This window comes from Giraffa tippelskirchi, chromosome 14 (assembly GCF_054371585.1).
Source record: "Giraffa tippelskirchi isolate mGirTip1 chromosome 14, T2T-mGirTip1v1.2.pri, whole genome shotgun sequence".
Lineage (NCBI taxonomy): Eukaryota > Metazoa > Chordata > Mammalia > Artiodactyla > Giraffidae > Giraffa > Giraffa tippelskirchi.
The window spans coordinates 57982137-58007355 of NC_137288.1; the positions used below are offsets into that span (position 1 = coordinate 57982137).

A 25219-nucleotide genomic window follows, 5' to 3' on the forward strand; every position below is an offset into this window, starting at 1 on the left:
GGAAGAAGTTCAGTTTCCCCAGCCTGGAAGCAGGTGAGGGTTCGAGAGTGCTTATGGTGGTAGGAACTCCCCACCTCCCCACAGGGACCCAAGAAGGAGACAGCTGCCAAGCTTGTCTGAAGCCTTGAAGCAAGGACGCCTCCAGGGTGAAGACAGGGTCTTTTGACAAAGCCGGGCTCCTTGGAGAAGCCTTTCTGGCTACCCAGAGAAATGAAACCTGTGTGTTGGCTGAGAGCCAGCAGCCACAGTCTCGCCAAGCAGCAGGAGGCCACAAGTAAAGGTTGTCCCCACCCTGGGCCTGCTTTAGCTCTTGCAGTTGGCGTGACCCCTGCTATGAGCCTCAGGATTTTTATAAGACCCTAGAAAAGGGGATGCCCCCTCCCTGCAGTGACTGAGATGGACTTTCTTACCAACCCATGCAAGTGGGCCCAGAACCACATGTAACTAAATGAGGGAGAGTCAGGTGATCTGAGCTGCTCTACCCGTGGGTATGGAACACGCTCATGCCCACAACGTGGCTCCTATTATTATCCTCATTTTCCCTTGCATCCATAGTATTATTCTTCCCTGCTCCCCTTCTGCCTCTCTCTGCTCCTTGAGCAGCTTTATATGTTCCTAAACATCTGCCTTGTCCCAGATGCCCATCTTCCAGTTCTGTCCGCTTCCCACAGTTCTCGCCCCGCATGCTCTAGGTGTCGACTTCTGGGAGTTCCCCAGGCTGTATCTCCAGCCCAGGTCCCTTCTGTGCTCTGAACCCACACCCCTGTGTCCACCTGGACTGGACCACAGGCCACAAACTCACATCCAGTCCTGAACTCCGCCCCCTTTCCCATCCTCCCATCTCCATCACCCCACCCAGCAGTCTGCTGGCCACACTTCCTTGGTGCACCAGGAGACCTGCTCCTAGAGGCTTGCCCCCTCTGAGAGCAGGATCCAGCACTGGGCACACTTGAACCCTGGTTCTCCAGCCCCCACCTTGCTCAGTTCAGCGCAGAATCCAGCCAGCATTTCACATGCACGTTAATAACATCTTCTTTTGTCTAAAGGAGTCAACGTGACCCACACCTGGCTGGCTGATATGACATGAGGTAACACTAGGAATCTTGCCGGAGTTTGGACACAGCAGTCGACTGTCCCCACCCTCCTCACTTGTCCTCCCCATCCATTTCCTGGCTGTTCATTCAGACCTGCTCCACACCTGGGCGGGACCTTTTCAAAGGCAGCCCTTGTCCCAGAGTGGGGTGTGGCGTCCCCAGGGCTGTGATTTAAATGGCCTTCCTGCCCCCCACTGCTCTCCAGTCCTTTCAGGAATTAGCAAAACCAACTCAGCTTCTGGGTGCTGAGCAGCGTGGTCCTGCAGTCAAATCTGGCTATTTCTGGATCCTCCTCCCTCCCCATCCCACAAAGGCCACCCAGCTCTCTGTGAAAAGATGTTTCCCTAGAAACACCACCCAGCGCGGAGGGGTTCGTGGCATGTTGTTAACGCAGAACAGCCAAGGGTGCCGTGAGGACGGCTTTCCAAGCGTGTCCTCTGGGATCCAAGTAGAAAAGGGAATGATCCCCCAGATTCAAAGTAAAACACATTCAGAGAAAGGGATGTGGGTAGGGAAAGGCATGTTATTGAGGTAACACTTGTTTTTATCTCTAAGCAAGTGGCAACTCAGATGAAAAGAAATGTCACAGCTAAAGCAGAGGCTCAGTTTAGGTTGAGGTCTGAGCCTGGAGCAATACCACCCAGTAAGGGAAGGGAGAAGGGCATTCAGAGATCACCCAGAGAGGTAAGAAGATGTATGTATGGAGAGAGTAACATGGAAACTTACATTAGCATATGTAAAATAGATAGCCAATGGGAATTTGCTGTGTGACTCAAACAGGGGCTCTGTGACAGCCTGGAGGTGTGGGATGGGGAGAAAGTTGGGAGGGAGGTTCAGGAGGGAGGGGACATGTGGATGCCTATGGCTGGTTTGTGTTGATATTTGGCAGAGGACAACAAAATTCTGCAAAACAATTATCCTTCAATTAAAGAAATAAATAAATAAAGGAAAGAAAATGGTGGTTTCAAAGCAAGGGAATGAGGGCAAGAGTTGTGTGCTCAGGCTGGTGCAAATTCTGCAGAAAAGAGCCTCATCAATGAGGAAAAGGTGACTGGCACACACAGAAAGGAAACCCATGGCCTTGGATGCTGAAGCTGCACCCAGTCCCCTGAGAACAAACAACGGAGTTACAGTTCTGTCCAAAGCCGGGAAGCTCTCCGATTCACACTCAGCAGGGACAGCTGGATCCAGCAAGAGCAGAGAGGACCAAGTCCCACGGATTAGTAGCCAAATTAACTAAGCAAAGGGAGAGAACAAGGACCAGGAGAGCACATACGTGGATGTCTGATCACACTGTCAGACCAGGGGAGGATTTGAGCACAAGACTCAGGGTGAGGGAGCTGCGACTTTGAAGAACAGCCGTGCCACTTATTAGCTGAGTGAACTCTGCCAGGTTGTATAACCTCTGTGAGGCTCAGTTGCCCTCGCTGTGGAGTGAAGGTAATTACAGACTCTGCCTCCGATGTGCAAAGGCTCTGCCCTGCACAGGGCAAGTGTCCAATGAGGGAGGGTTCTGCCGATGGTGATGAGGGCGATCGCACCACACTTACTGTCCAGAGGCTCCTCTACTTCCTTGTAGACTTGTCTTAAAGACCCATCTCTCATATATTTCTCGGTGAAGATGTCATAAGGGACCAGTTCTCGAATGGTCTTCTTGTCATCCTCCGAGGTGGCAAGCCATCTATCACAAGGGAAAGTCAAGGTCTCCGTACCCTGGGGTGAGGAGAAAGAAGGGAACTGAGCCCTTAATGTGGAAACTGCCAACTTCAGTCATTCATCACCCATGTCAACACTCACAGGGACCAAGGCTGAGGGTGATAGTGCCCGCTGATAATGCAAAAGCACCAGGGGAGGCTCCCAGCCCTGCCCCAATTCCAGCAGATCCAGTCTTACTTAAAACACTTCCAAACCAAGTCAGGGGGAGGCTCTGGAAGGTGGAATTCCCCAAGTCACTTGAAAATGGATACCTGAACCCCATCCCAGAGACTAAGACTCAGCTGGAAGTGAGGGGAGAGTCTGTATTTTAAACTTCTCCCAGCTCACTCATACCACAGCCATGACTGACCGCTGACTCCTAGGTTTAGAATTCTGTAGTTTCAGGAAGGTATTCCAAGTTGTATGGGTGACTTTCTCTGAGTTGACCTTGAGTTGCAGGAAGGACACACTTGGTCACTCACTAGAAGTATGGCTTTGAGGGTAAGGAGCCCAGACCCTTCTTCTTGAAAGTTTCAAAAGATTGTACCTTGGGCCTGCTTTAGCTCCTGCACTTGGCGTGAACTGGCTGAATCTTCCTTAGATGATTTTTATCTCAACTTAAAAAGGCTGCAGTTTCTTATAAGAAATCTGACTTGAATCTCTTCTGAAAAGGGACAAAAGAAACAGCAGGACAGACCAGTCAAAAACTCACATCTTTATCTGGGAGGAGCCTGCGGATGTCCACGTGGGAGCAGTGCCAACCAGGATTCATGCCTGTATTATCATGGCCAATCCGAATTTTTTCAATGATTTCTCCCACGTCTTCTAACTTGGGGAAGGAGAAAATACACCAGATGTTGGTTGAACGGTCCAGGAAAGGACAACCTCAGCAAAACCCTGCCTCCCGAGGGCATCTGCCTTAGAATCCTTTTGAACTTCCAGGGGTCACTTTCTCCCAGTCAGTCCCTCCTGTTCGGTCAAACAGCCCCTGCTTTCCCTTCCTTACACATGCTGTGCTCACACCTCCCTTCCTCTCCCCCACTTAACATCAGCCTAGACTCCAGCACTCAGCTCAATCAAGCTCTGGGAGGCTGTTCCCCCTTTTCATGGAGGAGCCCAGCCCCCCATCTTGTGTTACTAGCAGAGGCTTGAGACCTGAAGAGGAGTTCTGGTTCTGCCCATGCCTTGTCTTGCTAGTCTGACCTTCTCCTAGGCCCCTAAGGGCTGCTTCCATCTCCAGACCCTCCTCTTCTGTGTCATTCAAATTCCAGTCCCTCAAGCCTGACATTTTCTTGCCACAGGGCCTTTGCATCAGCTCTCCCTGCCCCTTCCCTTTCTTCTTCTTTACCTAAACTAGTGTTTGCCCAACCTCATCATTCAGGTCTCACTCAGCCCAAGGATCATTTACTCAGGGAAAGCCCCTGATCACTTGGTGGATTAGTCACTAAGTCATGTTCAACTCTTGCGACCCCATGGACTGTAGGCTGCCAGGCTCCTCTGTCCATGGGCTTCTCCAGGCGAGAATACTGGAGTGGGTTGCCATTTCCTTCTCCAGGGGATCTTCCAGACCCAGGGATTGAACCCAGGTCTCCTGCACTACAGGCAGATTCTTTACCAACTGAGCTATAAGGACCTGATCACCTTAAAAAATTCAAATCTCTTCATGATAGGGTCTGACAGCATCCTATCTCTCTCTCTCTCTCTCTCTCTCTCTCTCTCTCTCTCTCTCTCTCTCTCTCTCTCTCACACACACACACACACACACACACACACACACACACACACACACCAGCACTTTTCCCAGTCAGAAGTTTGCATTTACTTGTGTGAAACCTTCTCTTCCATCACTGAAAGTCATAAGATGAGGCACCACGTCTGTTTTGCTCATCACAGCATCCCCAAAACCCGGAACAGAGCCCTTGACCTCGGTACTCAATACCTAATCGCAGAAAGGATGAAAGACTGCTTCCTCATCTGCGAAATGAGTGTGACAAAGTCAGCTGGGCTCTCTCACACCTCAACCACCAAGGTGTGCATGAAAGTCCCCTTGAATGAAAGAGTGATACATGCAGGGATGGTGAGTCCCTGAAATTCAGGAGGTACCATCTCTCATCTCTCCTGCCTGGAGCCTATGGGCACACGGTACTGGAGAGGAACTGAGCTAGCAGTGACTGACTCCCAGATCCTTTTGTCAGAGCCTTCGAAAGAAGCAGCAAGGTGGCCAGACACAAGGCAAGGCATCCACACAGTCGGCACCTGCCTCCTTGGCTCTCTCTGTCAGGCTGCCCTCCAGCAGGTCCCACTCTAGGGCCTCTGGGGGCCTCGTGGGCCTCTCCCACTTCTCATGTGTCATGTTCTCCCCTGAAATGGTGCTGTATGTGCCAGTTCACACCCTGCCTCATCCCTATGAGAATCTGGGCAATCACAGGTGGAAACAGACAAGGAAGTCGGGGTAAAGGGAAAAGAGGGCAGGGAAACATAGTAATACTCAGATGCCCTGGCTCGTGGTTGGTCCATGGAACTCATGTCTTTGGCATTGACAGGTCAAGGTTAAGGAGGGTGTGCAGACTTGAGCTTCCTGGCAGCCCCTCTGCAGAGCTTTCTGCCTGGCCTGCTCCATCAAGGACTCAGTGCTACAAGGAGATGGCACAGTCAGCTCCAGGGTGGATGAAGACTCCTGATGAGTGAATGGCATCTGAATGAGTGATTGAGCCATTCACCAAACACAGAGCCTCTATAAGCCTAGACAGATGTGACCTGGGGATGAACTGGCAGAGCTCCCAGTACTGCACACCCTCCACACACACACACACTCACCACTGACAGCCACAGACAAGCCCATCAGCACCACCTGAGGAATAGCCCCCCTGCTCCCACCCACCTCCATCTTTCCCAGCTGTAGCCCTACAAGCTGCATGATCTAGACAAGTCTCTTGACCTTCTAGGCCTTAACTGCCTCATCTATCAAATGGGGAGATCGCTCAGCTGAAGGCAGGGGCATGGGGAGGACAACCCTTCGAGGTCACTTCTGGGTCTAAGATCACAGACGTGCTTCTTTTCAACAACAATTCTCTCCTTCCAAGTGACCAATATGGAGCCACTTTCCTAGAGATGCCTTGAGTTAATAAACTCCCCACCAGCCAGCTCACCCACGCTGCATCAGGGATGTGATGTCCCCCGCGAGCTCCTGGACTTTCTGAATCATGAAACAGAGACCAGTGAATGCACGGGGCCTCATCCTTTCACAACAGGAGAAACAGGAAGCTCCAGGCAAGATCGTGACTTACAGGATCTGCACTCAAGGACACTGAGCTTCCAGGCAGCTGGCAAAGGGGGACAATGATACCATCTGACTCTTGGAATGGTGATGAGGATTAAATGAGGTGATACATCCCAAGTGCCAAGAACAAGGCTGGCACATGGGAAGTGCTCAGTGAATATTACCTATTGTTATTTTCCGAGCAGATCCATGTGTCTGAGGATAAGCCCACAGAGAAGGTGGGCTTGCTCGTGAGTCAGAGGCTGAGCAGAGGCAGAATCCAGGGTTATGGGCTCACTTACAATCCAGCACTCCTCTTACCCGAAGATCGGTGGGAAAAGAGAAATGGAGAGACAGGGACACAAAGCGAACTCATTTTTTTCTAAGCTCTCATACTCCCCCCGACACCCAGAGAGATTTGGAAAGAAAAAAAGAAAAAAATTTTCAATAAATTACTGGCAAATTACAGCTGTCTATTAGGCAGACTTCATTGATGAAACTTCCCAGAAGCCAAGGTGTGATCACACTCAGGCCTCTGACAGCATCCGGCTGGGATGACGCACTCACCAGGACATCTCCGTGGGTGAGGTGCTGCTTTGTGTGGATAGATGAATCACCCTTGAATTCTCCTTGTTAAAAAGTCTCCACCAAGGTGGCAACCTTCCCACAAGCACTGACTGCTCCCGGAGAAAGTGGGGAGCGGAAAGGGAGTTCCCCGGGGCAGACACGACCCAAGGAAGCAAGATGGGGCTCTGTGCTTTGTCTCCCACCAGAAAGCAATGCCCCTACTACCTGGAGAGCCCAGGCCCCCACCCCTTGTCCTTCAGAGTCATCCCCTTTAAGTCCTGTTCCATGGATCCTATAGCCAAGTTACATCACTCTCCTATCCCCTCTTGTCAAACCTCAAGCCACACGCTATATTCCCTTCCACCTCTGGCCCTCGGCCATGATGCTCCCTTTGCTAGGAAGGCCTTCCCTCTTTGGTCCCTCATATGCCAACTTTCAGGTCCAGCTCAAAGCCACCACTTCCAGGGAGCCCTCTCCGGTCTCTGAACACCTACAGCACACTCAGCCAGCCCCACTGTTTGCTCTCATAGGCTAGTGGATGGCAGGGGCTAAGGGCACATATTCTGGGCCAATCCTTCTGGCTTTGAATCCTGCTTCCACTACGCCTTGGCTGTGTGATTTCATGGAAGCTACTAAACTCTCTGTGCCTTGGTTTTCCCATACTTAAGCACAGGTAATCACAGTGCAGAGTTGCTCTGAGGGCTAAGTGACCCTATGGTAGTGCCTTATTACCCCCAAGAGCAGCTATGATGATGATCATCAGACTCTCTCCTTAGCCTCGTGTGAGAGCTGGGGTTCCCCAAGTTGGACTGCAAGCCCCTTGCAGGCAGGGTCTGGGTCCTCTCCTTCCCTTGTCTCTCCTACCCCACCTGGCACAGAGTGATGTGCACAAGGAGGCACGGGATGGGCGTACAGAATACCCAGGTGTGGATGTGGTGACATACATCCACAATCAGCATTGAATGGCAAAACTCTCAGCCCAGAGCTGAGGGAGAACCAAGGAATACACGGGATGCTCTTTTGTATCGGCCATAGCGTGGCAGATAAGCAGGAGACAATAACGTGATGAGGAAGTCTGGAAGCCAGCTCTCTCTGCAGCTCTGCTGTTGGTAGCACTTGAGATGGCCCCAGTGGAAATGTGCCACTAATTTCCTTAAACCCTGTCCACTCATTATCACCTTTGACTCAGACACTGGTCCCGGAGAGGGAGGGCCACTGTCCTCCTGGCTCCTCAGAGGCACTGAGGTTCAGAGAGCTTGGATGAACCGCCACCTCCCTCACTCACAACAGCCCATCAGATGAAAGGCACATGTCAGACTCTGGACAAGGGCTCCTTCTCCTTGCCTTCTGGTCCAGCCTGCACCCCCGTCCTGGCTCCCCTGGCAGCCTGCCAGACGCCGGTACCTCCATTATGAAGCGGGAGGCGGACTTCCTCTCAAAGAACAGCTTCTGCTCCCTCTTGTTAGTGCACAGGTACTTCTGCTGGGTGCAGACGGCATCACAGCCATAGATGACGATGAAGATGTTGGCATCCGTCCCAGCGGCAAAGACATCACTGGTGTAGAGGATGATCTCATAAGGGACAACTGAGGGAAGGGAACAGAGGGCAAAGTCAGAGGGGAGGTAAAAACAGGAAACACATGCAGGCAGGTCAAGTTCTTCACCAGCACCGCCACTCTGGATCTGTCCCTTCACTGGGAGCTGCTACCCAGGGGCCTGAACCTTCATGTGGTTGCCTAGCAACCCAGGGTGGAGGGTGGTATCCAGTCATGCCTAGTGCCCATCGAAAACCCCTGTCACCTGAGACTATGGTCTCTGTGCCTCTCCCATCACAGAGCTAGTACAACAGATTGGGTGAAAGCACAGGCTCTATCTAGCCTGACTGTGTGACCTGTGCAAGTCACCTAGGAGCCTTGGTTTCCTCATTTGTTACAGCATCCTCAATGCAGTCCTTGGCTGCAGACATCCTATACACAGGAGCATTATGTTTCAGGGACAACTGCCAATCAGATCGGCCAGTCTACAGTGGTGAGAGTCCTTTCTCTTCTCTTCTCTTCTCACCCCTTCTACTACTCACCCACTGGCTCCACACTGGCCTGCCCCTCCCTGGCAACACAGACTTTCAGATGATGATAGAGGAAGTGACGTGTCAAAAATTCACCTAATTATTCCACTTTCTCCTTTTCTTTAGCTGGTAAAGGAGTTACATTTAGTTTCTTTTGAAGTTCTTTTTTTTCTCCCCAATCAAGATAAAATCTTATAACACTGATTTCTTTGGTGTGTTAATGACTGGAGTGAGGACCAGTTAAGGGGTTGATAATGACCCTTCACTGTTAGACTATGGAGATGGAAATGGCAACCCAGTCCAGTACTTTTGCCTGGGAAATCCCATGGACAGAGGAGACTGGCAGGCTACAGTCCATGGGGTTGCAAAGAGTTGGACACACGACTGAGCAACAATAACAAATGTTAGACCTTATCTTTTCTCCTTTTTGGGTCTTACAACCACCCTACACTATTATCTCTATTTTGCAGACAAGGAAACTGAACTCCAGAGAAGTCAGGTTCTCTGCCTGTTGTCATCAGATAGTTTGGAGTAGAAATACATCCCGTATTTCCTTTCCCTGGGTCTAGAGCTCTGCCCACAGCCAGCACAGGGCCCCGGGAATTCCCAAGGTGGGTCTGGCCAAGGGTTAACCCCAGAAGAGGGACTGGGAGTTGGCAGGTGAACAAGAAGGTCTAGGAGGAGGCCCAGCCTTGCCCGGCAGGAATCCTACATGGTGTGTACCGCCTTGTCTGAAGCTCCGCGTGGAAAAGGTCCCTGACGATGGTGCCGTCATCTTCATTCTTGGCCAACCAGCGGCCACAAGGGAATGTCATGCACTTTCCAAGGGATGGGGCGTCCACCTCTACCCAGTCTACAAACCATCCTGGAGCCTTGCCTGCAGGGAAGGAGACACAGAACCCCTCAAGGACCTCTACACAGATGGCTTCCCGTGCGCAACTTCAGGGACTCCAAGCATCCTTTCCTACTTGCTTATGGCTCCACCGTGGACTCGTCATCCCTTTTGCTTACAGTAGTGTGGACTGATTCCTGTGTATCCTACCAGATCCTACTCTGGGCTGCTGTCAGTGAAATGAGCCAGAGGGAAGGGATATGAAGAGATGACAGGAGGCAGAGTCTGAGGAGAGGGAAGCAAAGAACCGTCCAGGGTGGAAGGTATTCCAAAAAGGGAACCCAGATGCCAGAGAGAGCCTGTGTTAACAAGGGCTCCATACTTTCATCCAATGGCAAGGCGACATGCTGGGCTCCCTGGCCTCAGTTTATGATTCATGAAGGGAAGGGAAACCAATGAAGGATCTAAGCTCTTCCCTGGGAAAATGAGTGCTCAGGTTTAAAGAAGGAAATGGAAGCCAGGCAGAGACCTTGTTCCTCAGTCCCAGAGGCAAGGAGAAAGGCCTTCTTCCTCAGGCTCACAAGATATGGTTTGAAGATCAAGAAAATGAGTCCTGCTTTACTGAGAGAGAACAAACTTGGACATAGTATTAGGGGGTTCTGGGAAGAACTGGCTCCATTCGTGGTTCTAAGTGGAGACCCCAGACCAACAGCCTCAGCATCACCTGTGAGATATAAAAACTCTTGGGTCCCATCCCAGACCTACCGAATCAAAGACTGGCTGCACACTAAAATTTCTGACTGTGAGGTTTGGGGAGAAAGCTTTAAAAATCACCAGTGTCCAGGCCCTACCCTGGTCAATTAGACCAGAATCTCTGTGTGCAGCCATGAAAGGACTGAGGAAGCTGTGTCATTATGGAAAGCAGATGACATCCAAGCCTACCCTAGATTCTTTCCTAGTCACCCATGGGGACCTGCCCATGGTCTTCACGTTCTCAGCCAGGAACAGAAGGGAGGGAAGCCAGACCTGTGTTGTCATGACCAATCCTGACTTTCCACAGATCTCCCAGGTCCAGGGTCTCCACTGTGAAGATTTCAATGCTATCCCTCTCAAACTTGTTGCTGTTGGTCTTGGAGGATTTCAGGAGAGTCATTCCTGCAACCAAATGACCCACATGACTGGCTAGGCATGAACCTTCAAACCTAGTCTGACTACCCCTCTTAGTCTCATCTCACAATGAGCAAATTTCTGAACTTCCATCAAATTTAGACTTTACAGTTACCATCCGTGGGGCATTTTGGGCATTTTGTATGTGTGTGTGTGTATGTATGTCTTTTTATGGAGCTTTGCAATAACTCTTTGACATATGTATTTTTATTTCCTGTTTTGCTAAAGAAAAGGAGACACACCCACAAATTAAGGGCCTTATCCAAGATCACCCGGGAGAAAGTCAGTTCAGTTCAGTTCAGTCGCTCAGTCGTGTCTGACTCTTTGTGACCCCGTGAACCTCAGCACGCCAGGCCTCCCTGTCCATCACCAACTCCCGGAGTTTACCCAAACCCATGTCCATCGAGTCGGTGATGCCATCCAACCATCTCATCCTCTGTCGTCCCCTTCTCCTCCTGCCCCCAATCCTTCCCAGCATCAGGGTCTTTTCCAATGAGTCAACTCTTCGCATGAGGTAGCCAAAGTATTGGAGTTTCAGCTTCAACATCAGTCCTTCCAGTGAACACTCAAGTAGTGGGGCCCTAAGACACACCCCTCAGGTTTCTCTACGTGGGGAGGGAGCCACCCTCCCATGTTCCTTGGAGTCGGGGAACAGGGGCTCTCCTGCAGGATGGGGCATGTGACAATTCTCTGGAGCCTCTTCTCTGGATGACAGAAGGAGGGTTGGATTCCAGCACCCTTCACCAGCCACTTCACATACATGCTCTGTCCTAGGGCTCTGACTGCGGTGTCGGTCTGAAATTTAAGGTGGTCCCAGGGTCATCACCATCCCCTCCTGCCTCAGCCTTCAAGTCTCCTTATCCCTGTAAGTCTGCCTCATATAGGAAGTCTTTTGATAATCACAGACTTACTGCAAATGATTTAAGTGCACAAAGAGTCAGACAGACCTTGTTTACTGTCTGGGTGGCCTTGGGCAAATTACTTAATTCTCTGAGATCTGGTTTCCTCAGATGTCAAAAGGGGTAGCTTCGGTGCCTTCCCCATAGAGGAGTTGTGACTATTTAATAAGATGATGACTGTTGAGTGTTGAAGAATATGCCAAACACATAGAAATCCCTTGGCAAATAAAAGCACTCTATTAGGCCCCCTCAATTTCATTCACCATGGCTCAGTAACTATTGCAATGACATACATTTGTAAGTTTCAACCTGATTCACTCATTATATTTGCATTATTTAACCTATTAAGTAATAATAATACTAATAATAAATGCTTTATTGTCATTTTGTCTCAAATATTTTACACATTCAATTTCATTAAATCCACAACTCCTGGTGACCCCATGGACTGTACCCCACCAGGCTCCTTTTTCCATGAAATTTTCCAGGCAAGAATTCTGTGGTGGGTTGCTGTTTCCTACACCAGGGAATCTTCCCGACCCAGGGATCAAACCCATGTCTCTTGTGCTTCCTGCACTGACAGGCAGATTCTTTACCAACTGTGCTATCGGAATATGCTACCAGTGGGGGAAACTAAAGCAAAGAGAGGTTAAGCACCTTTCCCAAGGTCACACAACTAGTAAGTGGTATAGGAGAAATTTAAACCAAGTAGTCAGCTTAAGTACACACGACTGAATTAGAAGATGAGCATCTCAAAGTCAGTGATTACAAAGTCAGGGATCACCCCTTCATTCTTTAGCAATGCTTGGAATAGAGCTTTAGGAGTAATCAGAAAATATGTGATGACTACATATTTGAGGAACTGGTTCCTCTCTGAACTCAGAATGGCTGGACAGGTGGCCCAAGTGGACAGCTGACTCCAGCACATATGCCACCTTCTGTGATGGCCTTGACAGAGGCTCCAGAATGACTCCAAGATTCCCTGAGCATCTCATATCAAGAGTACCATGGAACCCACTGGCTGAATCTCACTGAAGGTTGGGAAGAGCCACCATTTCCCAGGTTGTTATTGAGATAGAGTTAGAGCTACCTCTGCATTTAGAATGGAAGGAAAAAGCTGGCAAAAGACACAGAGCAGAGACCTCTCACTGTGTGGACTGAGGAGCTCCTTCACTATAGATTTGAAAGGCCACCACAGTGACGCCTCAAAGAAGGGTGCAGGAAATGGTTAAAAAAACACCTTTCAGGAAGGCCGGACAAAGACTTGGGCACCATTACCTGGGGAGAGGATGCTGAAGGGAAGATGATTCTCACAGCTTCCAGACACTCGTAGGGTGCAGAGGCAGCAATGAGGGCCGAGAGAGGACTTAGAAGGATTTTAAAAGAACATTTAAAAGAGTAAGGAATTGCCTTTCTCTGTTGGGGCCAGTCACATGTAATCTTTCAAGAGTCAGAGGCACGCAAGTGTACGAAATAGGGACAGAAAAGCCTCTCCAATAAATGGTGCCGGGAAAATGGATGTCTACACGTGAAATAATTCATTTGGACCCTTCTCTCACATCATACACAAAAATCAGCTCAAAATGAATTACAAATTTAAATGTAAGACCTGACACTGTAAAGCACCTAGAAAAAAAACATAAAGAAAACACTTGATGACATTGGTCTTGGTAATGATTTCATGAATACGACACCAAAAACACAGGCAACAGAAACTAAAGACAGCAAGTGGGATTACGTTAAACCAAAAGCACAGCAAAAGAAACAGAATTCTGTAGAATGGGAAAACATATTTGCAAACCATGTATCTATAAGGGGTTAATCACCAAGATATATAAAGAAATATATGACTCAATAACAAATAAAATCTAATAACCTAATTAAAAATGGGCTAAAGACTTAAATAGACATTTCTCCAGAGAAGACATAAAACTGGCCAATAATATATGAACAAAGTATTCATTGTCACTAATTATTAGGGAAACACAAACCAAAACTACAATGAGACACCATCTCATTCCCGTCAGGAGGCTCCTATCAAAAAAACCAAAGACAACAAGTGCTGGTGAGGACGTACAGACATCGGAATCCTTACACACAGTGGGTGGGAATCCAAAAGGATGCAGTTGCCCTGGAAAATAGTATGAAAGTTCCTCAAAAAGTTGAAAATAGAACTACCATAAGAACCTGCCATCTCACTTCTGGGTATATATCCAAAAGAATGAAATCAGGTTCTTGAAAAGATATTAGCACGCCTATGTTTGCTGCAGCACTATTCACAATAGCTAAGACTTGGGATAAAAATCCTAAATGTCCATTGACAGATGAATGGATAAAGAAGATATGGTATATACATACAATGGAATATTACTCAGCCTTGTAAATGGAGATTCTTCAATATGCAACAATGTGGATGGTTCTTGAGGATATTATGCTAAGTGGAATAAGCCAGGCACAAAAAGACTAATACAGCATGACTCCATTGAAATGAGATATCAAGGTCCAATTCATAAAATCAAAGACTAGATTGGTGGTTACCAGGAGCAAGATGTAGGAGGAAATAGGGAGTTATTAATCAACAGGCATACAGTTTCAGTTTAGTAAGATGAACAACCTCTAGAGATTTGTTGTACACCACGAACCAACAGTCAACAATAATGTATTGTACACTTAAAATTTGGCAGGAAAACAGATTGTGTGTTAAGTATTCTTCCCACAATAAAATAAAACAGTAAAGAGAACTTAAAAAATGATTTCTTAAAAAGGAAAATGAGAGATGTGACCAGGACATCTCTGGAAAGTTCCACTGACTCTTCCAGTCTCCCTGGAGAGGAACGTGGGTGAACGTGGCCTTGCATTGCTCTCTTACCAGTGTCATCTTGAGTGCCAAAGAGTGTGATGAAGACATTGGCATCAGTGCCAGCATTCTTCTTGTCCCCAGTCTTTATGGTCACTGAAAATGTGGTAGATTTATCTGCCAGGAGAAGAGTGTGGAGAAGTGAGTGGTAGATTGCACCTCCCATGAAGGTAGGAGGGAGACAACATACTGAGCACATTTCTATGCTTATGTCGACTGTTTCTATGAATCACTTTCCTTGTAGTATGTGTTGTTCTGTAGTTGCCTTTAGTCTGGAAACTTCCAGAAGGCAGAGATGAGGCTCCCCACCCCTACTTCCAGCTCACCCAGGAATCCCTCAATCAGTAAAGTTGTAGAATGCTTAAGGAAGACGGGGTGACTATGAGGTTCAAAGGCTCATCAGCCAGGAACCGTGGTCTGACTCCTCTGGGGTTGGGAAGTTTTAGGGATGCGAGTTTCAAGGAAGGGAGCACAAGCATCACAGGACTCTTGAAAGCTCATTCTTCCCCTTGACAAAAACATTCGTACTGGGAGTCTATAATGAGCCTGGAGAGGACGACACAAGACTAAGTCACAACCAGCTGTAACTGTTCTGTTCTATTCCATTCCATTCCTGACAATAACTCCATGCTAAGCCATGTACTTTACAGCCAGCCATATGCTAGACATGTGAGAACACGCCCCTGTCACCTCCCCATTCTTGCCATGGAAGATTGAGAGGGCAGCACAGATGGATTCCCAGAGAAGGAAGAGCTCAGAGTCCAGAGGGGAGAGGAAGATGGAGACCTAGTTGGGGAAAGACAGAGGAGAGGGGTGCTGGAGGGAAGAAATCTGCTCTAGTTTAGGAAACCTTTCTGCTCCAGGGCCAGGTTGTCGAGGGGGTTGTTGTTACCACCTCCCCCGCCCTCCTCCGCACTTGGTGGCAGCACATAGGACTCGTCCACTGGCAACAGCTCCCTGGACAGCTGGCCATCGTCCTCCTCCACGGCCAGCCAGCGTTGGCATGGAAAGTAGTACCTGAGCAGGAGGGGAATGGGGAGAATTTGGGAATGTCTCTTTGAGAAGGTCTCATGAAAGAGCAGTCATGGCTGAGACATGAGAGGCCCTCATGGGGCCCAAATGCTCCCCTGTCTATCTCCACCCCCCAGCACTGCCCTCCCATCCTACCTAGCCTTGGAATCACCCCACTAGTTGCTTGCCTGGTGGTGGTTTAGCCACTAAGTCGTGTCCAACTCTTGTGACCCCATGGACTGTAGCCCGCCAGGCCCCTCTGTCCATGGGACTTCCCAGGCAAGAATACTGGAGTGGGTTGCTATTTCCTTCTCCAAGGGATCTTTCTGACCCAGGGATTGAACCCAGGTCTCCTGCGTTGCAGGCAGATTCTTTACCAACTGAGCTACGAGGGAATCCCGTTTGCCTGGAAGTCTATGCTTGCCTGGAGTAGACGACAAACATGGGATGTGGTTTCCATACAGCCCACGGAAAAAGGCTGTGTTAACAGTGCCTGGAATCAGGGTCACCTAGGAGGAATCTAGAGAAAGAGGGGTTTCTGAGGATTGTTCTGGCCTTTTCTAGAATCAATCTATTAGCCAGAGTCACTTTGGCAGAGAATATTGTACATAGGAGGTGCTTCATACCTAAGAGATTGAAATGGAATGGCCCACTTCAGCTTCTGGAAGGTACAAAGAACATGACCTTTAAGGACCTGGCACAGCAGACAGCGGATGCCATCCAGGGAAGGGAGGTCCAAGTCAGACTCCTCAGCGGAGAGGCTGAACCCAGTGCAAGGGAGGAGCTGGGGTAGAAGGGAAGTCAGGATGAGGGCAGGAAGAAACAGCAGAGAGTGGGGACTAAGGACTCGCCTCTAGAGCCAGACTGGGTTTGAATCCTGGCTCTGCCACCTACATGCTGTGAGACTGAACAAGTTTCTTTACAGCTCTTTCTGCAAGAGTTGCCAGATTTAACTTGCAGAATCACAGGACTCCCAGTTAAATTGGAATGTTAGATAAGCAAGGAATAATATTTGGGACACACTTATACTAAAATATTATTCTTTGCTTATCTGACTTTCTAATTTAAGTGGCTATTCTACATATTATCTGGCAACCCTCTGTGGAATGAGGATAATGTTGCCTGTTTCAAAGGCAGTGGTGAGAATTACATGAGTTAAACATTTTTAAGTGCTTAAATTGCCTGGCTCTTGGTATATTCTTGGTTCAAAATTCGCTAATACTTTGGTAGTGATGATGATGACGATGGTGATGGTGATACTTCCTTTCTTTGTCTTTAGTCCAAGCCTGGGATTTCTGGAGGCCGTGGGCTGGACAGTTCCCTGTTGGGCCCCTGGGCTCCCAGAACAACTCAGAAGGTCTGGGGACAGACCATCTCTAAGTTGGGGCTGCTGCACCCCCTATCCCTACCACCGTCCAGGTGCATAAGATGCATTCAGAGACAGGTCAAAGTCTGGAGAGGCTGTGAACAGTGTAGACCAAGGGTCTTATCCCTTTCTGAGCCCCACACCCTCCTGCAGTCCTTACTGCCTTCCATCAGCATGTGGGAGGAGCAGGCCAGGGGCCTGGAGGTGCAACTGTGAATCGAAAGTGAAAGTGAAAGTCACTCAGTGGTGTCCGACTCTTTGCGACCCCATGGACTAAAGAGCCCATGGAATTCTCCAGGCCAGAATATGAAGTGGGTAGCCTTTCCCTTCTCTAGGGGATCTTCCCAACCCAGGGATCCAACCCAGGTCTCCCCAATTGCAGGCGGATTCTTTACCAGATAAACCACCAGGGAAGCCCAAGAATACTAGAGTGGGTAGCCTATCCCTTCTCCAGAAGATCTTCCCGACCCAGGAATCGAATAGGAGTCTCCTGTATCGCAGGTGGATTCTTTACCAACTGAGCTATGAGGAAGCCTCCCATAGCTGTGCATAGAGGGACATGGATTTAACCGGTGGGAGGAGCTCAGCCTTGAGAGTGATAAACTAGATTGCTTTGAAATTAGTGTTTAAGTGAAAAATGCATATTGTTCCACTTTTCAGCCTTTTAAATGTATGAATGGAAAAGTTAAATTTTTCTTCAACCAAATAATTTATGAATAATAGGCTTTAGTTCTAAATTATGGCCAATTAAGGGAGAGAGACAGAAATAAAGAAAAGAGAGGGGTTGAGGCTGCGGAGGAGTAATGAGAGTGTGGGAGGCTGGAGGAGGACAGAGACAGAAGGAAAGAGAGGCATAAGGAGCTGGGGAGACTTATACTGAGAGAGAGAATAGTCAGCAAGACAGAAGGGAGGGCGGAAGCCCTCCCACACCCGTGACGAGCGCATGCGCAAGGCGTCAGCGCCTGTCTTCGGGGCGCATCACCCCCGAGGTCCATGAGATACTTGCTTAGGGAAGTTAGAGGTCTTCAGCACGCCCACTGCGGCAGCATCACGGGCCCCGAGCCTCCGGATCCCGCTCCCTGGGGGGAGAACCGGAGCCAGAGGCCGGACGGGCCTGAACGCCGAGCATTTAGCCTCCACCCCCAACGGTGCCAGCAAGCACCCACAGGAGGTCTAGTGGAGGACTGGGCCTCTGGGACAGTACCCTCCCCTTCCTCCCACAGGAATAAATCCTGCTCCAGGAGGCCTGGGGAGGACACTAGGTGGCCGTTTCTCAGGAGCGGAGAAGAGAGGTGTGCAGGTGTTCTGGCCGGGTACCCACCACTCCAGCCAGGGCCATGGAAGGAAGAGGCAGGGCTGGGGTCAGCAGAAGGTTTAAACTGAGCATGGAAGCAAAGCTCAGGCGGCTAAAAGGTTGAGTTTCACTTGAAAGTAAAGCTGAAGTGAGCAGATTGCACATTGAAAGCTGTAAAATGTGTTTAACGCATGGCCTTTCCCATTTTGTGCGTAAAGGCTGAAGCTCATCAGATATGCCCACTGGTGGTACGGGAAGAGTGGCGTGACAACAGAGTGGGTCTGGGGCTCAGTGACTCTGGGTTTGTGCCTCTGCTCTTCCCCTAACACGCAGGATGGCCCCTGCACCCCAAGTTTCATCACACTAAGGCTGGATGAAATCATCTGTCAGGTCTTTTCTGTCTCAACATTCTGTGACACCACTACCCCCACCCCAAATCCTGGAGGAGTGAGGGGTTTCAGAGAATATCTTCCTGTTAGGTGAAACTTACAGGGAAAAATAATTCAACAAACTTTTTGTTCAACCCTCACTGGAAAGCCAACCCAACACATTTGCCACCTGTAATGGAATTCAAGAATAACATCTGTCTTTCACGATTCAGGGTCTTATGAGACCCCCATCAATCAGAACAGGAATCTATGTCTTAGGGCCAGAAACAGAGGTGGAGAAAGGCTATTTGATTGAGTGTAGACAGAGCTCAGAACACTAAATACATTCCTAACTTGTGTGGCATTTGCTTCTTCCTCTCTGAAGTCGAGTGATTCGATTTTATTGCAGATCTATATAAAAGGATAGCTAAAGTATTCAAGGAGGAAGGAAGATGTGGCAAACCTCATTTAGTCAACAAGGAAGGGGGCGAGGAAGCCGCAGAGAGAAGGACTTAACAAAGACACACTAATTCAAGATGACACACTCCCAAATGTCTGCCCATTTCTGTTATGTATTCAGAAACTAAACCATCAGAGATTCATGGCTTTAGAGGTGAGGAGGACTTTGAAGTTTTAAGTCCTCGCTAATGTACTTGGAATCTTTGGGCTGTAAGGGGCCTTTAAGAGCCAGTGCACAATTTGTCACATCTCCTTCCACTGCAAGGAAGAGCATGGAAACACACACTGAGGAAACGCCTCCGTCAGCCTGAATGCTTGAGAGACCACAGTGATTCTCAACATATACCCCCCTGAGGCCCACCCCCCGCCCACGACATACGTTATGAGCGAGAACCAAGCTTCCATTGCAGGAGGCCACTGACATTTTAGAGCTACTTGTTATTTAGCAGAACTTAGCTTATTCTGACTGATACAACTTGGGATACCACATGGACATTATTGTCAAATAAACGGTCGCTGAAGTGACGAGAAAGGAAGAGGTTGCCCAGGAGCGTGTATTTAAAGTGGCTCTGCCAGAAGTCAGGCAAACTGAACACCCCACGAGCTCAGAGTCTCCTCGCCCCCTGCCGTCCACAGTCCCTGGCATACATGGGCACCACAGGAATCAATGGAATCAAAAGGTATCATCCCCTCTTCAGGTGAAATGTTCTTAATTCCTCCTTCAGAATTTCTGCCACAACTCCTAGGTTTCTTAGTCAGCCACTATTCTTTTCTTGAAGATGCATTTTCTCTTTTCCATCAGCCCCCTTAGAATGTGGTGACTGATGTCACCCCAAGGCGCCAGGAACTGTCTGAGCGGAGCCGGTGAGAGGAGAGGACCAGCTCTCCTCATTTCAAGTGTGATGGGGCTGTCAACGTGAACATCAACCTGACACTTTTAAAACGTTTTCTCCAGAGAGGCCAGTGGTGGAGCCTCCCAGGCTACAGTCCCCAGACAAACTGTCTCAACATCACAGTTTTCTCCCTGCCCAAGGGACTAGTGGCCTTCTTATATGAGAGGATGTGAATCTGTGGGTAGAGCCCCGGTCAACCCATGGGAGACCTCAGACCCCAGGACAACGCACTCAGAGCCATTCACAGCTGCAAACCACAGTTAAAAAGACTTTCCACATCATTCGATCACTGACCCTGACAGCTTGAGACTCCTCTAAAAGACCTCAAGCACTGTCTATTTGGAAAATAATTGTTCCTTTTTTTCCTGCAATTGAGTTGCAGATCAATAATTCTTCGGCCCCCACTTCTCCCAGTCCCCTCCTCCTGAGGTTTTGAGCTCAGACTCAGCTGCCCTCCAGAGCAACTGTCTCAGAGGCCAGAAGGGCTCCAAGGGGTCCTGCTGAGGCTCCGCTGAATCTGTCCAGCTCTGGACATCAGACCCCTGGTGCCCCTGTGGCTCTGTCTGGGCGACCTCATGATGGTGGCAGGGGCTCTGGGCATCACACCCTCTCCTGAGCCTTTCTGCTCAGACAGCATCTCCCGAGGGTCCCTGGCAGCAGCTGACATCTCCCTGTTCCTTCTCTCCATCTTCCATGCTCAGCTGGAAGGGTGCCCATGAAATGCAGGCAGCCAGGATCCTGGATGTGTTCTCAGCGTGGCCTTGGAGCCCCTTCACCCTGCCTCGCCACCCTCTCCAGTGTTCTTTTACTGTTTCCTATCCTCCATGATCCTCATGCCCATGAAACACAGTGACCCACTGCATCCTGTATGTGCCCCCTAGCTCCCCACCTCTGTGCCACCCGAATCACATTTTCCAATCGCTTCTAATGCTCTCTGTTTCAAGCACTCAAGCATCCAAGGGCTGCCTGTTCATAAAGGCACATCTCGATGCCACCTTAGACAGAAGAGCAGCGTGATCACCACCATCACACCCTCCTCCCTGGTCCCCTCAATGTTCTAGGTTACCATGCGGAGACCACCAGCACCTGTTCACCCTGCACCCCCTGTGCTCTCCCTGCCTCCCCGCTGTCACCTCCTCAACTGCCCTGCACATTTTCCTGCCCCATTTCCTAGCTGTCTGGCCACTTTTAGATGTTGACTCACTGGAGCCTTCCTGCCTGGGGACAGAACCGATGCTGCCTTTTACTGGGTGTTGGGCCCCCTGACACACAGCACCTCACTTAGTCCTTGCGATGATTTTGTGTAAGAGTTTCTTTATGCCCATTGTATGGATGAGAGAACTGGGACTCGAGAGATGAGGTGACTGCCCAGGCCACACAGGCAAAGAGTGGAAGAGAAAGGAATTGAACCTGAACTACCTCCCATCATAGGTTTCTGCTCTTCAAAGGTGGTGTCTGAGCCAGTTGTTTAGCTGACAGCACTTAGCATGGCTTATGTTTGTTGAGTTAATGAATGAATCAACACATCAAGCATAATTTTATGTATTAGTTGACTTAATACGTATCTATGGTATGCCTATTACGTGCCGGGCACTCTTCTAGGGACTGGGAGGTGAGGGGGCAGACACAGCAGTGAACAAAACGGATGAAGTCGTTTCCTTATTCAGGGGACCTCATATTCTACATCAGGGAGAGGAAGAATGACTAAATAGAGCAGTTTATTGTAAGTCAGTGATGTGAGGAAAGTAAACAGAGGAGGAGGAATAAAAGGTCCTGGGCTGGGAGTGGGGCCTCGCTGAGTCAGGGGACTTAAGCAGAAACCTACCTAGACAAAGGATGAATGAGCCATTAGGGTAGGAGTGCTAGCAGGAGGGGACAGCACATGCAAAGGCCCTGAGGTGGGACCGCGTCTGCTGGCTTCAAGGAACAGCAAGGAGTGAGCAAAAGGCGTGGGACCGGCCACTGAAAGTGCTCTCGCTCTTACTCTGACAGACCCGGGAGCCTCTACACGATGTAAGCAGAGGAGGCACATGGCCTGAGGGGCTGGACAGCTGCAGACACAGGCAGGGCCTGGGTGAGGCAGAGGAGGCAGCCAGGGGGCTCTGACCAGGAGGTGCTGAAGATGGGGAGGGGCGTCTGACAGCTTTTCTGACAGAAGGGGCAATGGATGGAGGGATGGGGAGTGGCAGAGAGGAGTTAAGGGCACCCAGTTTGCAAGGAGATGAGTGACTGCATCCAGGACAGCTCAGTGTGCGTTCACCCTTCTGGCTGCAAAGGTCTTATTCCTGAGCCAACAAAGGTCATAGAAGGTCGTGGCACTGTTGGGAGGACAGTGCCTCTGCAAGAGAGAAGATCCACTGCTCATTCTGCTTCCGACGAACGGCCATGGTTTTACATCTGTCTCCCAGGGCAGGCTTTGCTCAGAGCCACTCTCTGATTGCCCATGGTTGGAGCCAGCTGAGCACAGAGCCCTTACTGCTGCTTCAATACCAACGAAACAAAGTAAAGAAACCGTGCAACACCAACAAGGAAGGATGGCAGGGGAAGAGGAGGAAACGAGCAGAGTGCAGAGTGGAGGAAGGAAAGAGAAAGGGCGGGGAAAAGGAGAGAGGAGTAATGAGAAGGTGCCAGTCACAAGAGTGATAAAGATATAAGACACTCGAGCAAATGTAACAGGAACGTGTAGCCTGTGTGTAGCAAGTGTAGAAAATGGCATGACTGAGATACTCAAGGAGCACCTGGATGGACAGAAATGTGTGCCCGAGGGAGCACCTCATGGTCTAAATGTGCAATTCTCTGCACATACATTTAACAATTAAAATTCCAACAGGGTTTTTAAAAAAGTCACCTCATGTCTTGATTTGAAAAGGTAAGAACAGCTAATATTCTTAATAATGAAAGAAGACAAGCATAGACAGAAATTAAAACAGATTATAGAGCTACAGCAATTTTCAAGTTGTTGGGCTGGCCCAAAGATGCCAAATCAACTCAACAGAGTTCACCGACTCTAACCAGGCTGCCTGTGATGGTCACAGTTTGTCCCTGTCCTTCCATTTTTTTGGAACACTTTATGCTTGTTAAGATTAAATGTTTTCTTTAGATTTTGAGACCATCTTGAGATGTAAGTTGGGCTATTATCTTTAAACCCATTTATCAGAAGAGCAAATGAAAGCTCACAAAGATGGAGTTTGGGATTGACATGTACACACTATTATATTTAAAATAGATAACCAATAAGGAGCTACTATATAGCACAGAAAACTCAGTTTACTAACCTGAATGGGAAAAGAATTTGAAAAAAAAATGGATAGTTGTATGGGTATAACTGAGTCACTTTGCTGTACACCTGTAATGAATACATCATTGTTAATCAACTATGCTGTAATATAAAATAAAAATTTTTTAAAAAGGTAGAGTAGCAACTTGTCCAGGGTGACCTGGTGAGTTTCTGGCAGAGCACCTACCCCAGGTGAGGACCCTAGTTCCCAGCGTGGGCTTGTCCCACAGCCCTTCTGTGCCATCATGGGGACCTCATGTGACCTCATAGAAATCCATGACACTGGGCTGTATGTGAGCTGTCCCCCAGTGTCCCCATCTGGAGTAATCTCTTGGGCTGGTGGGGCAGGGTTGAGGTGGAAGATGGGGTGACTTCCATCAACCCCTACCTTGCACAGAGGGGGAAATGTTTCAAGAGACACCAGGCTGCAGGCCAAGATGTTGTTTAATTCAAACATTTATTTCAAGTGCCCTCGACATTCTGGACACTGGCAGGCCCTCAGCAGCTCCACAAACCCCTCAAGATCTTGCCCGCTTCCCTCTCTGCCCACCTCTGCACCCCTGCCCCCAACAGCTCAGGGTCTTCTTTCATGTCTATTGCCCCTTGACTCCTCTTGCCCAAAAAGCAATGTGGCCTAATGGGGGAAACACACCTGATTCATCTCTGATGGTCTGGAGTTCTGGTCCTGACTCTGGCACAAACTGACACTGGGGCTACAGCCTCACCTCCCTGGGGTATGGTTCCTTCACCTGTCAGGAGGACAAGACCCCCTTCCCACACTAGCTCCCCGGGGGTAGCTGTGAATCTGGAGCAGGGCCAGCAAGCTATGGCCTGTGAGCCAAATCTGGCCCACCATCCACTTATGTACACCCCACAACCCAAGCAAAGGTTTTACATCTTTAAATGGTTGAAAACAATCTAAAGAAAAATAGTTTTGTGACATGTGAAAATTACATGGAATTCAAGTTTCAGTGCCCATGAATGAAGTTTTCATGAAAAACACACATCCATTTACTTTGTTGTTGTTGCTGTTGAGTTGCTAAGTCGTGTCCGACTCTTTGCAACTCTATGGACTGTAGCCCACCAGGCTCCTCTGTCCATGGGATTTCCCAGGCAAGAATACTGGAGAGGGTTGCCATTTCCTCCTCCAGGGGATCTTCCCAACCAAGGGATCGAACTCACATCTCCTGTATTGGCAGGCAAATTCTTAACTGCTGAGCCACCAGGGAAGTCCAGTTCCTGACTACTCTAACTTAAAAAAAAAACAACCAAGAGCTTACATAAAATCCATTCACTTAGGTATCATCTATGGCTACTCTTCTGCAGCAAACGCAAAGCCGAACAATTGAAACAGAGACCAAATGTCCTAAAATATTTGCTATCTGGCCTTTACAGAATAAGTTTCCTTATTCCTGGTCTAGAATATTAAAGTCATGTCCTGGAATTCACTTTATACATGGAGAGACTTATGAATAGTAAGTCTGGGCATGGAGATTGGGCCATGGCGGGAACAGAAAACCTGACTTTCTGAAATGATGGACATAAAGAACAGGATTAGATGTTCTACTAGACTGCCCACCTGACAGGGCAAGCAGCTGAGGGGCATCCCAAGGAGAGGGAAGGGAGGGAGGCAATGCCCACCTAGCCAGCTCCATGGGCCAAACCCACATCCTAGCCACCCCCTCTCCTCACCCATCACAGCCACCCCACCGATGACTATCTTAGCAGCAGGCATGACCTCCCTTCCCTCCCCTCCAGTCCCACTCACGTGACCTCATTGTTCATGTCAGTGATGTCTATTCTGTCCAGGAACCAGCCCGGTCTGTTGCCTGAGTTGTCATGGCGAATCCGAATCTTGGTGAGGGGCCCCAGGTCAGTGGCATAGATGGTGAAGGTATCTGTCTGGGAAAGATCAGAGTAGCATTCATGGGGTGGGGGCAGCCCTCCCCACCTCTCCATCAGCTTCACCCTCCCAGGACCTGGGGCAGCCTGAGGCCAATTGTTAGATCCAAAGCATCACGAAGGAGGGGGCATGGAAAATGTAGCCAGCCATCTGGGGTTTGGTCTGCACTACTGGTTTTTGTTTATTGAATTATCATTAATATACAACATTAAA

At 49.1% G+C, this 25219-nt stretch overlaps 1 protein-coding gene across 2 annotated transcripts in view; it reads right to left on the bottom strand.

The window, feature by feature from the left end:
- The window catches only part of LOXHD1 (lipoxygenase homology PLAT domains 1), a 191928-nt gene that overhangs the window by 56198 nt on the left and 110511 nt on the right, over positions 1–25219 (bottom strand). For both annotated transcript variants that reach the window (XM_081561528.1, XM_081561527.1), the window contains exons 21-28: positions 24872–25005; positions 15286–15452; positions 14448–14552; positions 10539–10667; positions 9393–9557; positions 8020–8201; positions 3502–3618; positions 2645–2807 (exon numbers count right to left, since the gene is read on the bottom strand). In XM_081561528.1, coding sequence (XP_081417654.1) covers positions 2645–2807; positions 3502–3618; positions 8020–8201; positions 9393–9557; positions 10539–10667; positions 14448–14552; positions 15286–15452; positions 24872–25005 — 1162 coding nt within the window. The remainder of the gene's footprint in view (positions 1–2644; positions 2808–3501; positions 3619–8019; positions 8202–9392; positions 9558–10538; positions 10668–14447; positions 14553–15285; positions 15453–24871; positions 25006–25219) is intronic.